The sequence below is a fragment of the Leptonychotes weddellii genome, chromosome 6 (genome assembly GCF_054177405.1).
Source record: "Leptonychotes weddellii isolate Sample4059 chromosome 6, ASM5417740v2, whole genome shotgun sequence".
In the NCBI taxonomy this organism is placed as follows: domain Eukaryota; kingdom Metazoa; phylum Chordata; class Mammalia; order Carnivora; family Phocidae; genus Leptonychotes; species Leptonychotes weddellii.
The window spans coordinates 90904336-90920056 of NC_138374.1; the positions used below are offsets into that span (position 1 = coordinate 90904336).

General features: G+C 38.5%; 2 protein-coding genes across 4 annotated transcripts in view; one reads left to right on the forward strand and one right to left on the reverse strand.

The window, feature by feature from the left end:
* Window positions 1–15721, reverse strand: part of ANKRD45 (ankyrin repeat domain 45) — a 55581-nt gene that overhangs the window by 15518 nt on the left and 24342 nt on the right. For all 3 annotated transcript variants that reach the window (XM_031029827.2, XM_006734891.3, XM_031029826.2), the window contains exon 3: window positions 14388–14555. In XM_031029827.2, the coding sequence (XP_030885687.1) occupies window positions 14388–14555 (168 nt within the window). The remainder of the gene's footprint in view (window positions 1–14387; window positions 14556–15721) is intronic.
* On the forward strand, window positions 8074–9526 carry TEX50 (testis expressed 50). The gene is made up of 2 exons (XM_006734893.2): window positions 8074–8397; window positions 9317–9526. Exons 1-2 carry the CDS (start codon window positions 8074–8076, stop codon window positions 9524–9526), a joined length of 534 nt encoding a protein of 177 aa, XP_006734956.1.

Consider the following 15721-nt stretch of genomic DNA (forward strand, 5'->3'; position numbering starts at 1 on the left):
ATATGAGGAATTCTTAATCTCAGGAAACAAACTGAGGGTTGCTGGAGTGCGGGGTGGGGTGGGAGGGATGGGGTGGCCGGGTGATAGACACTGGGGAGGGTATGTGCTCTGGTAAGCGCTGTGAATTGTGCAAGACTGTTGAATCTCAGAACTGTACCTCTGAAACAAATAATGCAATATATGTTAAGAAAAAAAAAGAAGAAGAAGATAGCAGGACGGGAAGAATGAAGCGGGGGGAATCGGAGGGGTAGACGAACCATGAGAGACGATGGACTCTGAAAAACAAACTGAGGGTTCTAGAGGGGAGGGGGGTGGGAGGATGGGTTAGCCTGATGATGGGTATTAAAGAGGGCACGTTCTGCATGGAGCACTGGGTGTTATGCACAAACAATGAATCATGGAACACTACATCTAAAACTAATGATGTAATGTATGGGGATTAACATAATAAAAAATTAAATAAATAAATAAAATGAAAACTGTAACAAGAGATAAAGAAGGACACTATAGCATAAAAAAGGGGATAATCCAACTAATAATTATAAATATTTATGCATCCAGGATGGGAGCACCCAAATATATAATAAAAAACATAAAGGAACTAATTGATAAAACACAGTAATAGTAGAGGACTTTAACACCCCACTTATATCAATGCACATATCATCTAAACAGAAAATCAACAAGGAAATAATGGCTTTTTTTTTTATTATGTATGTTAATCACCATACATTACATCATTAGTTTTTGATGTAGTGTTCCATGATTCATTGTTTGAGTATAAGACCCAGTGCTCCATTCAGTACATGCCCTCTTTAATACCCATCACCAGGCTAACCCATCCTCCCACCCCCCTCCCCTCTAGAACCCTCAGTTTGTTTCTCAGAGTCCATAGTCTCTCATGGTTCGTCTCCCCCTTCAATTCCCCCCCCTTCATTTTTCCCTTCTTGCTATCTTCTTCTTCTTTTTTTTTTTTTAACATATAATGTATTATTTGTTTCAGAGGTTCAGGTCTGTGATTCAACAGTCTTACACAGTTCACAGAGCTCACCATAGCACATACCCTCCCCAATGTCTATCACCTAGCCACCCCATCCCTCCCACCCCCCACCACTCCAGCAACCCTCAGTTTGTTTCCTGATATTAAGAATTCCTCGTATCAGTGAGGTCATATGATACATGTCTTTCTTTGATTGATGGAAATAATGGCTTTGAATGACACACTGGATCACATGGACTTAATAGACATATTCAGAACTTGCCATCCTAAAACAGCAGAATACATATTCTTTTCAAGTGCACATGGGACAGTCTCAAGAATAGATCACATACTGGGGCACCTGGGTGGCTCAGTTGGTTAAGCGTCTACCTTCGGCTCAGGTCATGATCTCAGGGTCCTGGGATTGAGCCCCACATTGGGCTCCCTGCTCGGCGGGAAGCCTGCTTCTCCCTCTCCCACTCCCCCTGCTTGTGTTCCCTCTCTTGCTATGTCTCTATCTTTCAAATAAATAAATAAAATCTTTAAAAAAAAAAAAAAAAAGAATAGATCACATACTAAGTCATGAATCAGGCCTCAACAAGTACAGAAAGATTGAGATCATACCATGCATATTTTCTGACTACAATGTTGAAGTCAACAACACACAAAAAAAATTTGAAAAGTCCACAAATACATGGAGCTTAAACAACATGCTACAAAACAATGAATGGGTCAGCCAGGAAATCAAAGAAGAAATTAAAAAAACATAAAAACAAATGAAAATGAAAGCAAAATGGTCCAAAACACTTGGGATGCAGCAAAAGTGGTCACAAGAGGGAAGTACATAACAATACAGGCCTAGCTCAGGAAGCAAGAAAAATCTCAAGTAAACAACCTAACCTTACACCTAAAGGAGCTAGAGAAAGAACAAGGAAAAAGCCTAAAACCAAAGGAAGGAAGGAAATAATAAAGATTAGAGCAGAAATAAATGATACAGAAACTAAAAAAACAATGGAACAGATCAATGAAACCAGGAGTTGGTTCTTTGAAAGAATTAATTAAATTGATAAACCCCTAGCCACACTTACCAAAAAGAAAATAAAAAGGACCCAAATAAATAAAATCATGAACAAGAGAGGAGAAATAACAACGAACACCACAGAAATGCAAACAATCATAAGAGAAGATTACGAAAAACTATATGCCAACAAACTGGACAACCTAGAAGAAATGGATAAATTCCTAGAAATGTATAAACTACCAAAACTGAAACAGGAAGAAACAGAAAACTTGAACGGACTGATAACCAGCAAAGAAAATGAATCAGTAATAAAAATCTCCCAACAAACCAAAGTCCAGGGCCAGATGGCTTCACAGACAAATTCTACCAAATAATTAAAGAAGAGTTAATACCTGTTCTTCTCAAACTATTCCAAAAAATAGTTTTGGAATTCATTCTATGAGGCCAGCATTACCCTGATACCAAAACCAGAAAAAGACTCCCCTAAAAAAAAAACTACAAGCCAATATCCCCGATGAACATGGATACAAAAATTCTCAATAGCAAACAGAACCCAAAGGATTAAAAGAATCATTCACCAATCATGGCCTCGTAGAATGAATTTGGAAGTTTTCCTTCCTTTTCTATTTTTTGGAATAGTTTGAGAAGAATAAGTATTAGCTCTTCTTTGAATGTTTGGTAGAATTCGTCTGTGAACAAATCAAGTGGGATTTATTCCTGGGCTGCAAGGGTGGTTCAATATTCGCAAATCAATCAATGTGATACACCACATTAATAAAAGAAAGGATAAGAACCATATGACCCTTTCAATAGATGCAGAAAAAGCATTTGACAAAGTACAACATCCATTCATGATAAAAACTCTCAACAAAGTAGGGTTAGAGGGAATGTATCTCAGCATAATAAAGTCCATATATGAAAAACCACAACTAATATCATTCTCAATGGGAAAAAAACAGAGCTTTTCCTCTAGGTCAGGAACAAGACAGGGATGTCTACTCTCACCACTGGTATTCAACATAGTACTGGAAGTCCTAGCCACAGCAATCAGACAACAAAAAGAAATAAAAGGCATCCAAATTGGCATAGAAGTCAAATTTTCACTATTTACAGATGACATGATACTCTATATAGAACACCCAAAAGACTGCACCAAAAACCTGTAGAACTGATACACGAATTCTGTAAAGTCACAGGATACAAAAACAACATACAGAAATATGTTGTATTTCTATACACCAATAATGAAGCAGCAGAAAGACAAATTAGGGCATTAATCCCATTTACAACTGTACTAAAAACCATAAGATACTTAGGAATAAACCTAACCAAAGAGGTGAAAGACCAGTACTCTGAAAACTATAAAACACTGATGAAAGAGACAAAGATAAAACACAAAGAAATGGAAAACATCCATGGATTAGAAGGACAAATATTGTTAAAATGTCTATACTACCCAAAGTGATCTACACATTTAATGCAATCCCTATCAAAATACCAACAGCATTTTTCACAGAGCTAGAACAACCAATCCTAAAATTTGTATAGAACCATGAAAGACCCCAAATAGCCAAAGCAACCTTGAAAAAGAAAAGCAAAGCTGGAGGCATCACAATTCTGGAGTTCAGGTTATATTACAAAGCTGTAGTGATCAAAACAGTAAACAGCACAAAAATAGAAACATAGACCAATGGAACAGAATAGAGAACCCATAAATGAACCCACAACTATATGGTCAATTAATCTTCAATAAAGAGCCAATGGAAAAGAGTCTCTTCAACAAATGGTGTTGGGAAAACTGGAGAGCAACATGCAAAAGAATGAAACTGGACCACTTTCTTACACCCTACACAAAAATAACTTCAAAATGGATAAAAGACCTAAATGTGAGACAGGAAACTACTAAAAAGTCCTAGGGGAGAACACAGGCAGTAACCTCTTTGACATTGGCAATAGCAGCTTCTTTCTAGATATGTCTCTGGAGGCAAGGAAAACAAGAGCAAAAATAAAGGATCGGGACTTCATCAAAATAAAAAGCTTCTGCACAGAGAAGGAAACAAACAACAAAACTAAAAGGCAACTTGTGGAATGGGGGAAGATATTTGCAAATGACATCTCTGATAAAGAACCTATAGAATTCAACATCCAAAAAACAAATAATCCAACTAAAAAACGGGTAAAAAACATGGATAGACATTTTTCTAAAGAAGACATACAGCTGGCCAACAGACATGAAAAGATGCTCCACATTACTCATCATCAGAGAAATACAAATCAAAACTACAATGCGATTTCACCTCACATCTGTCAGAAGAGCTAAAATAAAAAATACAAGAAACAACAGGTATTGGTGAGGATGTGGAGAAAGGGAACCCTCTTGCACTGCTGGTGGGAAGGCAAACTGGTGCAGCCACTGTGGAAAACAGTATGGTGGTTCCTCAAAAGTCAAACACAGAACCACTCTACAATTCAGCAATTGCAGTATTTACCCAAAGAATACAATAATACCAATTCAAAGGGGTACATGGACACCAATGTTTATAGCAGCATTACCTACAATAGCCAAACTACAGAAACAGCCCAAGTGCCCATCTATATTGATGTGGTATATATATAAAATGGAATATTACTTAAGGTATATATATAAATTGGAATATTACTTAACCTTAAAAAGGAATGCAATCTTGCCATTTGCAAGGATGTGGATGGAGCTAGAGAGAGTATTATGCTAAGCAAAATAAGTCAATTAGAAAAAGACAAATACCATATGATTTTGCTCCTATGTGGAATTTAAGAAACAAAACAAATGAGCAAAGGGGGAAAAGAGAGAGAGAGAGGCACACCAAGAAACAGACTCTTAACTATAGAGAACAAACTGATGGTTACCAGAGGGGAGTCGGGTAGGGGGTTGGGTGAAATAGGTGATGGCGACTGAGGAGGGCGCTTGTTGTGATGAGCACTGGGTGCTGTGTGGAGTGTTGAATCACTAAATTGTACATCTGAAACTAATATTACACTGTATGGTAACTAACTGGAATTGAAACAGAAACTTTAAAAAAAATCACTGTAACACTCAGCTGTGTCATCTGTAGTAACTAACAAACTCCTAAGCCTCATTTGTCTATCTGTAAAGTGGACATAATAAAAGAGGTCAAATTCAGACCCATGTCTGGAATAGTTTTTAGGGTTTTTTTGGTTTGTTTGTTTGCTGGACTCAACACAGGGCTCAAACGCACAACCCTGAGATCAAGACCCGAGCCAAGATCAAGAGTTGGACGCTCAACCAACTGAGTCACCCAGGTGCTCCAGGAATTGTATTAACGTATAGGGACCAGTTAACTAGTATTCTTGCTTCCAGCCCTTCGCAGATTCAAACCTATCATTCACGCTGCAAGCAAAATTAATTCCCTAAACTGGAATCCAAGGTTTAGATTTTGGCTACACTATTTGGGTAACCTGGAGTCAGTGGTAGTTCCAGAATTCCAATACAGGATGGAGGAATTAGTCAGAAGACGGGACTAAAGAACTTGTCATGAAACTGCATTTGTATGATAAGCACACTGATTTTACTGAGAGCACATGTTTATTAGGGGTGGCTTGGTAGAGAAAGGAGTTTATTGCAAGCATCCTCCTAATGCCACCATACCTGTGTAATGCATTCAGGCTGCTATAGCAAAACATCACCGACTGGGTAGATTATAAACAACAGAAATTCATTTCTCACGGTTCTGGAGACTGAGAAGTCCAAGATCAAGGCACCAACATGGTTGTGGTCTGATGAGACCCTCCTTCTTCATAGCTGGCATATTCTCACTATGCCTTCACATGGTGGAAGGGGCTAGGGAGCTCTGTGAGAACTCTTATAAGGACACTAATCTTATTTGTGAGGGTTCCACCCTCATTTCCTAAGCACCTCCCAAAGGCCCTACACCTCCTAAAACTATCACACTGGGCATTAGTATTCAACATATGAATTGGGGGTAGGAAGACACAAACACTTAGACCACAGTAATACCTTAACCTCTCTAGGTTTCATCTATAAAATCGAAGTATTGTAGTACAGTCCTCATATAACTGTAAGGACTAAACAAAATGTAGTATAATGCATGCAAGTATCTTGGCACAGTGCCTGGGACATAGTAAAGCACTCAGTAAGTTTATCATTATGTCACTCTTCTCCTCAAAACTCTCTAAATGACTCCCTACTGACTACTGAATAAAACACAGAGCCCTCCAACAACCATCTAGCCACAAACTACCTTTCTAGCTTTATCCCTTCCAACATTCATCCAGAGAGTCTACCCATTATTTACAGAGCAACATCCCCACCTGTCAACATGGCTCACTCTCAGTTCCTCAGCTGTCTGTCGGCTCAGACATTAGCTTATCAGAGAGGCCTTTCCTGTTTGCCCTCTATAAAGGAACACACACTCACTCATTCACTTACTGGCAACTTCAAAACCCCCTTGCCGGCGATTTCATAACCCCCTTGCCGTTCCACTTTTCTCGAAAGCTCTCTATAGATTTATAGATTTTGACAGATATAGTTTCTGGGTCTTCCTACTGGAAAGTAAACTGAGGAACATAAAGATTCTGTTTTGTGCCAAACTGTGTATATATTCTCAGGTCCTAGGACAGTATTTAGCACATAGAGGTACTCAATAAGTATTTATTTATTTATTTATTTTTTTTTTTTTTAAAGATTTTATTTATTTAATACAGAGAGAGACAGCGAGAGAGGGAACACAAGCAGGGGGAACGGGAGAGGGAGAAGCAGGCTCCCCGCTGAGCAGGGAGCCCGATGCGGGGCTCGATCCCAGGACCCTGAGATCATGACCTGAGCCGAAGGCAGATACTTAACAACTGAGCCACCCAGGCGCCCCTCAATAAGTATTTATTATATGAATGTTGACAGAGAATTTCTCTATTATGTTTCCTCAACCTAAGATGCCCTCTCTGCATTGCCATCTTCCAAAATTCTACTCGTTCTTCAAAGCTTACTCAAATACTCTTCTGTGAAACTTCTGACTTCTGATTCCCCCAAATAGAACTGATTGTTCTCTCAACCATTACATGATTATAATTTGAGTTAGCTCTCATTTTAGTCTATCTCATAATTTTTCCTATCTTGTTTTTTGCTTCTATCTCTAGACTGTAAGCCCTTTAAAGGCAGGATCTATGTCTCATCTTTTTATCATACTGCATGCCAAATTCCCCACCCCTCACTCACTATTGGACAGTACCACATTGCCACCAAAGGGACACAGGTTAAAAGGGGGAGGAACTCAATATTTGCTTAACTATTTGAAGGGAAGGACATTCCAGAGTGAAAAAAACAGAAGCAGATGCTAAATTGTGTGAAACGGTATGGCTATAGCAACACTTTAGGTAGATATAAAACTGCCATACCTCAGAAGGTTTGGAGGAGATACAGGTAAATTATTTCCATGAAAATCTGTTAATATGATTACAGAATTTATTAGCAAGCAAAAATTAGTAAAGTCTTCATTTTTCAGAAAAGGGAAAAAGGTCAAAACATTCTGGCAAAAAGCAAGGAAAAATATCCCTAAGAAACCCAGGAGTGCCTGGCTGGCTCAGTTGGTGAAGCATGCAACTCTTACTCTTGGGGTTGTGAGTTCAAGCCCCACGATGGATGTACAGATTACTTAAAAATACAAAGAGAGAAAGAGAGAAAGAGGGAAGGAAGGAAGGAAGGAAGGAAGGAAGGAAGGAAGGAAGGAAGGAAGGAAGGAAGGAAGGAAGGAAGAAGGAAGGAAAGAAAGAAAGAAAAAAGAAAGAAAGAAGGAAAGAAAGAAAAAGAAAGAAAGAAAGAAAGAAAGAGAAAGAAAAAAACCCAGTAATTGGCTAGGTGACACCTTTTAGTTCTAATGTGGTCCTTTATGACATCACTGAATTTATCCTGAATCACTATGACTGATGATGTTATAATGATCATCAGTGTATATTGTGCTGACAATGCTTTCAGTGGAGCACCATATTAACTGATCCCAGAGTGATTCTGCTCTGTGACCAATTTTTTGGCTATAGATTTTTTTTTCCCCAGTTGAGAAAGATGTCCATTCAAGGACTATCCCTAACTTTTTCTCTGTTGTTTATCTGCTTCTTTAGGGAGAGCTTCTGCATTTGTGATGGAACTATCTGGACAAAGGTTGGATGGGAGATTTTTCCAGAAGAAATGCATTATCTGAAAGTTAAGCCTTCTCCATCTCACTGTCTACCTTACCCTCTGGACAAACTATGCTGCAGTTTTGCTAATATGGATATATTTAAGGGTTCTTTACATCTCATTTATATTTTAGTACAAGCTCTCTTTTTAATCCTGTCTGTTTTATCTGTGCATTACCTGTGGATGAAATGGAAAAAACACCAAAAAAAGGTGAATTAGTGATGCAAATAGGAATAGTTATAAATACCATAGACTTTAAAACATAAGATTATCAGCTTCTTGAAGGAAAGTACCATGTCTTATTCCTCTTTGTAACATGTCCTTGCCCCCACCACTCACCCCTAAACATGTAGTACAGTGTCTTGCACATACTTGGGGCTCAACAATGTGTACTGAATTAGAAAGCCCTTAAAATAATCTAGTTCATCCTCTCTCTTTCAAGTTACAAAATAGATCAGGAAAGTAGTGAGCTACAGTGAGTAGAATGGGTAGGAGATGAAGTTATCTGTCTGGGCCCATAGGTAAGTCATTCAATCTTTCTCAGCTGTCTCATCCATAAATGAAGTATCTGGACAAAGGATCTGTAAAGTCCCTTCCAGATCTATCTAAGAAAGCTAAGTATGTCAAAGTTGTCATGTATTTTTTTCTTTTTTAAATAGACTATAAACTAATTTCTAAGGTTAGGATAATTTTCTGGGAAATGGTGCTCTTAAACTAATTTCCTACTTTGCCAATGGCACTGTATTTTGAGGCAATCTTAAAAGCTCACTGACCTTCACAACAATGAGATATTTATAAAATTACTAGGATTTGACTGCATTATACATGGAGGCTGCTTAGTAAAGGAAAACATTTTACTAATATTCAAGTAATTTCTTTCAGCAGAATGCTCTAACCATAAAAAGCACATATTAAATGCTTGCTGATGGTGATAATGATCACTATAATCTTATAATCATATACAAAAGAGCATTTCTTCTGCACTTAACACCTTTTATAGTAACCTTTCTTTTGTATAGATACATAATGGGTAGTGTTTAGAGTTTAAGTGTACATATCCAGAAAACAAATGTAATCTGAACTACAGTAAGAAAAAAATCTATAATATCATCTGTCTTTCTTCTTTTAGCTGAAAAAACCAGCCTCCTCAGATACATTTGGTAAGGACCTAGAAAATCAGTCCATCTATGACATTGACCAAATACTCTGCCGGCTGCTGGCCACAACATCAATGATGGCCAAGTACCTGAATCAGATGTCCCATCATCCTCCAGCTAAGAAAGTCAAGCACCGAAAACTAAAGAGGAAGAGGAGTGAAGAAGGAGCCAGAGGATACTAGACCTATCTGTATGCAAATGTAGTTCAATCCCATATGGAGATTACACAAGAAATCTGTTGAGACAACTCATGCAAGGATAAAAATGGTTCTTTGAGAGCCCTTGTAATTTTTTTTTGTCACATACTTTACTGAATCTTTCCAAAGAAGTATGGGTTGAAAAATTACTTCTATTCAACTAAAAAGGCATCCATACTTACTAGAGTACCAAGAAGAAGATTGTATATAATCACTTCTTCATGTTTGTTTTTTTTTCTTTTTAGTGTGTTAGATTACTAATCATTAATCAATATGTAGAACAGAATCTTGATTTAGTGTTTCAATAAATCTCTGATTTAAATAATATTTGTGGGGTGCCTGGGTGGCTCAGTTGGTTAAGCGTCTGACTCTTAATCTCAGCTCAGGTCTTGATCTCAGGGTCATGAGTTCAAGCCCCACGTTCGCTCCACCCTGGGCATGGAGACTACTTTAAATAAATTAATTAATTAATAATAAATAAATAAATAAAATTAATTTGTGATTTTTCTTACTTTCCTGAGTAGATTTTTTGGTCACACAGAAACTTTTAATTTCCCATCTCAGATTGCTAAAATAGTATGGAAATATTAAGAAACATAATAATTTTTTAAAGTATAAATTTTTCCATTTTCATTATGACAAATGATTAAGCATCAACATTTCTAAAATTTCAGGCTTTGGTTGATAAGATACCTCAGTTTTTAGAAAGTATTCCAGACTTTTGTTGATTAGCCACCTCAATTTTTATAAGTATGGTTACCAGATTTTCCAAACAAATTGGGAGCCCTATCTGAGACTAGGACAGAAGATTTGATTTAAAACATACAGAAAGGGCGCCTGGGTGGCTCAGTTGGTTAAGCAACTGCCTTCGGCTCAGGTCATGATCCCGGAGTCCCTGGATCGAGTCCCACATCGGGCTCCCTGCTCGGCAGGGAGTCTGCCTCTCCCTCTGACCCTCCCCCCTCTCATGTGCTCTCTCTCATTCTCTCTCACACAAATAAATAAAATCTTTAAAAAAAATAAAAATAAAACATACAGAAAAACATGCCAGTTCTGTAATACACCTCCCATCAATATAAGGGAGAAAAAAAACTTTTAAAAAACAATTCTTAAAAAAAAAAAACAATTCTTGAAACAATGAGTAAGACTCTATAGTCTTTACAAGTAATAGAATAGTGCCTGCTCAGGTTATTATGGATTATTAAAAGTTTATGAGCCCAGTTTCCAGACTCCTCCTTACTTCCATTCTCCCTTAGCACAACCCTACACTTAATCTCCAAAAATGTCTCTTCCATCCTTTCAGAGTTCTGACCCGTCAACCAGTTCCCTCTAACAGAACATTGATACAAATTTCTTTTAATGAAAACTCTTGAAAAGTCTCCAAACCTCGAAAATCCAAAGCAATTGCTCTCTAAGAGTGGAATTTTCTACTGTATGGAGGAGAATCTTTTTGGGTGGGCTTTAGAGTAGACAGGCTTTAATAGGATGCCTGGAGGCCAGCAAAGGGGGAGTTATGGCCAATTATTGGGAAAGTTAGAGAACCTGTCCTGACAGCACTCCAAAACAAGCCACATGAAGCTGATCAAACCAGACAGGCCCAAGGCAAAGAAGGCTGGAAACCGTGATGACATAAGCAAGAAAATGTACAAAACTTTGCTCCCAAGAAGTCCCCTCCCCAAGTAATGAATATTCCACCCCCTAGTTAACAACTGTCAATAAAAGATAGAGACCCCAAACCAGGGCATTCAGCTCTCTCTCAAGCTCACCTGCTCTCACATCTTGAGAGCGTATTCTTACTTTAATAAACTCTCCTACTTGCACCACTCAATCTTTGTGTCTGGTCTGCCCATGAATTCTTTCTAGTGAGGAGACCAAAAGCCTTCAGTGACATCCTGGGGATGGGCTGGGCAGAGGCCTCCGGGCCCAGGGGGGTCTCCCCAGTCCAGCTGGCAACACAGGGAGTCCTCAACCCCTTAAACTTCTCCAGGTGACTCATACTCTAATCACTAGAACAAGAAATAGTAGTGGTTTAAACTCTCATTAAGTCTGAATTAAACAAATGTTAAATGTTTTGTTGAATAGTTTGTGTTTCTGACATTCCCCAGCTACATTACCATGAAGCTCCAATCCTTACAATTCCATCGCTGATCTGAAAACAGGATACTCGTTTATATAGTATTGTAGTCTTCTTTTATCTCAATTCTTAGGAAATGTTAAGTATAATTCCCCCAAGAATGTAAGGACCCAAACGAAACAGATGGATATTAGGAAGAAGAAAACAGCTGGAACTCCACACCCATAAGTCCCAAACTGTTTCTTTTCAGAAAAGTTACATTTAAATTTGTCCCTGGTTTGTGTTTTTTTTTTTTTAAGTACCATGGGTCATTCTTCAAAAATGGATTTTAAATTATACAATGTGAATTTCAGCTACAATAACTTCATGGGAGATTGCTTAAATTCTTTGCTATTTGTTTTCTTTTTACTTACAGATCTCACCATGAAATTGAAGCTATTCTTAGAAATATTGCCCCTAGAAAACATTTAGTACAAGTGGATAATTATCTGCAAAATAATCCACAAAATATAACTCATCTTTTTCTTTCCAAACGTGCTACTTTCCCTCAATTTCCTTATTTCTATTCTCCCAGTCCCCCTCTCAAGTTACTGATAAGCAAGTTCCTTACTGCTACCAGATGACTCTTTCTAAATATCACTTTCATCCTCTTCCTTTTCTACATAAAACTTTCAGTGGCTCCCAGTTGCAACAGAAATGAAATGAAAACACCTTAACCTGGTATTTCAGGGTATTATCTGGCTGTAATAACAGCAGTAGCATTTTTCAAGTGCTAATCACACACCAGGCCTTGTGGGAAGTGCTTTATATCATCTCACAACTGCCAAGAGGTAGGATCTATTATTGGTCCCTTTTCTGGAAAATAAAACTAAGGTATAAAGAATTTAAGTACCTTGTCCGAGGTCACATAGGTTTCAAACGGAGACACCAGCATATAAACTCCAGCAATTTGATTCAAAAGCCTATGTACTTTCTCTTTTATGATCCCACCTGTGCTGTAGCCCGAGTTTGCAAATTACAACTTGCTATTCTGGTAAGGCAATCTCGTCACTGTCCCTCAATATGCCACTTTCATCCCCAGCCCTCAGGCTGTGCTCACACCCTGTCCCCTTCTAATGTATTAAAATCCCACCCATTCTCCAAGGCCCAGTTCAACTCCAACATGCTCCAACTTCACGTTCTCTGACCACCCCATAGCATGGACCACCTCCTCTGCTGATTTTAACCCTTATTCATAGGCTTTCTGATGTTATTTATGTCTATAGCTTATCATCCCCCACCTAACCAATGTCCAGAGGGCAGGAACAACCAGTTATACCTGCAACAATGCTATACTCATAGTGGGCATTTAATAAATGCTTGCTGAAAAGCACAAATGCAAGAGAACTATGCAAAATGAATGCCGTGAACTTCACAAGTACTAGTTTTTTAACCAATGTGTGTACACATACATAATTACACAGGTATTATCTCCCTGGAATCTCTAAGCTATCTTCTACAGGGCTGTGGAAATGAATGAAGCAAAATATCACTAAAACTCAAAATAGCACATAGCTTTTTGACTTTTGATTGCAGCTTTAACATACATACAGAAAAGTGCAAAAATTACAAATGTACAGCGCAATAAATTTTCACAAATGAACACACCATGGAACCAGCAACCAGATCAAGAAAAAAAAGTTACACCCTAGAAATTCCCCTCATGCGAGAAAGGTAACTGCTATTCTAACTTCTAACACTATAGATTAATTTTGCCTGAAAAGTCATTTTAAATTATTATAACTGTATCTACCTGGGAAAGCAAATATATGACTCAAATACACCATTAAAAAAAAAAGAAAAGAAATGGTCCACTCTGCCTAAGTCTCTCAGAAAATGGCCCTGAACATATATCATACATATGTTCTTATGGAAAATTACTGGTGAAATTGTTACAAATTAGTCAATCAACTAACTTCCAATATGTAGAGTTTCTATTAAGTACAATGTTTGAGATCAATAGCAAAATAGGAAAAAAAAAAAGTGGATTTCACACACTATCACCAGCAGTGATTACATGTACAAATAAAACTTGATAAAAGGTGAAAATGGTAATCATCTCTTGCTTTGTTGATGGTATAACCTATAACTCATAGGGGAAAAAAAATCCATCACTCAGTCCTTTTCTACTGTCACCAGCTAGATCCCAAGACCCGACCTTTACTACCCACCTGCTTGTGCTCACCAACCTCTGTCCCATATTTTTTTTTTCCTTAAGCACTTATTTCCCGCTTATCTCTTAATTCAGGCAAATGGAAACCGAAACCACCCCTTACACAATAGCAACTGCCCTGAGGCCTCCAGCCAGCCCAGACTGCCCAGACTACCCAGACCAGTTTGAGCACAGATGGGCCATTGGGTGACCTCTAGAATAACCCACAACTATCTTTATCTCACTCTAATACTGAAATCTCCACCCAAGGAGGACCCAAGCCTCATTTACATAACATACAATGTATGTATAGGCATGTTTCCTTAAGGCGCATGGGGGGCCTTATGCTCGCCTGTACAATGACAAGGATCCCCTTTTTAAATATCCTAACCCTAAATAAAAGGAACCCATGCACCCTTGCTTGGGGAGTCACAGCTTTGGAAGTTACCCTCCATGATCTCCTTATTTGCTGCCAATAAAGGTTCCTTTGTGAGAAAACTCACCTAGGGTAGGTTCTGTGACTTACCAAGGAGTGAACGCTCGTTAATTTGGTTACACTACTACCCTGTAGGCCTCCTTACCTGCCCAGTCCAGGAATTCAACGCACTCGGTCTGGGAATACCGAGCAGCAACATCGCGTGCTCTTTCTTCCCGGAAGTTCAGCGCTTCTATATCAACGTCCAACTCCACCAGTGCTTTCAAAGTTTCCAAACGACCCCAGGCTGCGGCACAGTGTAAGAGGGTGTAACCTAACCAAGAGAATGAAGATGGTCAGGTCAAACAGACTACATTGTTTCAGGCTGTTTTATTGAACAGAAGATCATAATGACGATCAAGTCTTGAACAATTACTGTGAGGTAGGCACTATTCTAAGTACTTTATATATAGTACACTCATTTAGTTCATAAAAACCCCATGAGGTCAGAACTATTATAATCCCCAGATAAGGAAACTGAGGTCCAGAGAAGACAGAAACTGAGGTCCAGAAACTTGCCCAAGGAACACAGCCAGTAAATGATGGATGCAAGATACCAACACAGGTAGCCTGAAGTCTGAGCTCTTCAACATCTTCTAAGGAAGACAGCAACCTCCCTAGAAGTAATCTATTTTGGAATGCAATTGGACCCACGACTCTAGTCCAAGGGATTTTCAGCAAACTCTAATTACACTAGCATTATTGTTAATGCAATCATAGGAATTATGACAACTGTGTATGCCTTTGGTTTGGAAATTAATCATTTGAATTAAAACTGAAATCATGACCCACCAAATTAGTAAGTTGTTTTTTAGACTTGCTGAGGCAACTACTATGAGGGTGAAAAACAAGGGAGGCATCATTAAAATTTTTTTACACTAATCAAGTCAAAAGTTCCTTGTTTTAACTTACCCACAGGATGTATTTGTGACTCATTTAACTGGCCGAAGAGGCTTGTACTGCTACTACAAGAAGAATTGAGCAAAAGAATGAATAGATGTGTTGACTCTATCATGTACTGGGCACTTTATGTACTACAACTGGACTCAACCCCTTCAAGAACCTTATGAGGTCAGTATTGTTAACCCCATTAAAAGATACAAAGGACAGTGAAGGTCAGAGAGGCCAGACCTTGCCTAAGGCCACACTGGTAGCAAATAGCCAAAGCAGATTCAAACCCAGGTCTGTTGCCAAATAAAGGGTTTGTAAGGAGTAGGAAATGGCACCTAAATGCTTGTCACTGAGTAGAGTAGGGAAAAAGAGAAAAGTGATTCCTCTGCTTCCTTCCAGAAACCTCTCCCTGGCTCCCTACTTGCCACATTCCCACAATCCCAGGTCTGTTTTACATCAAGTTGTAAACTACCTTTGTCTTGAGGAAATCATAACCTGAAGGGAATCAGAAGGAACATCAAGTGATCTACTCCAGGATCAGCCAAAATT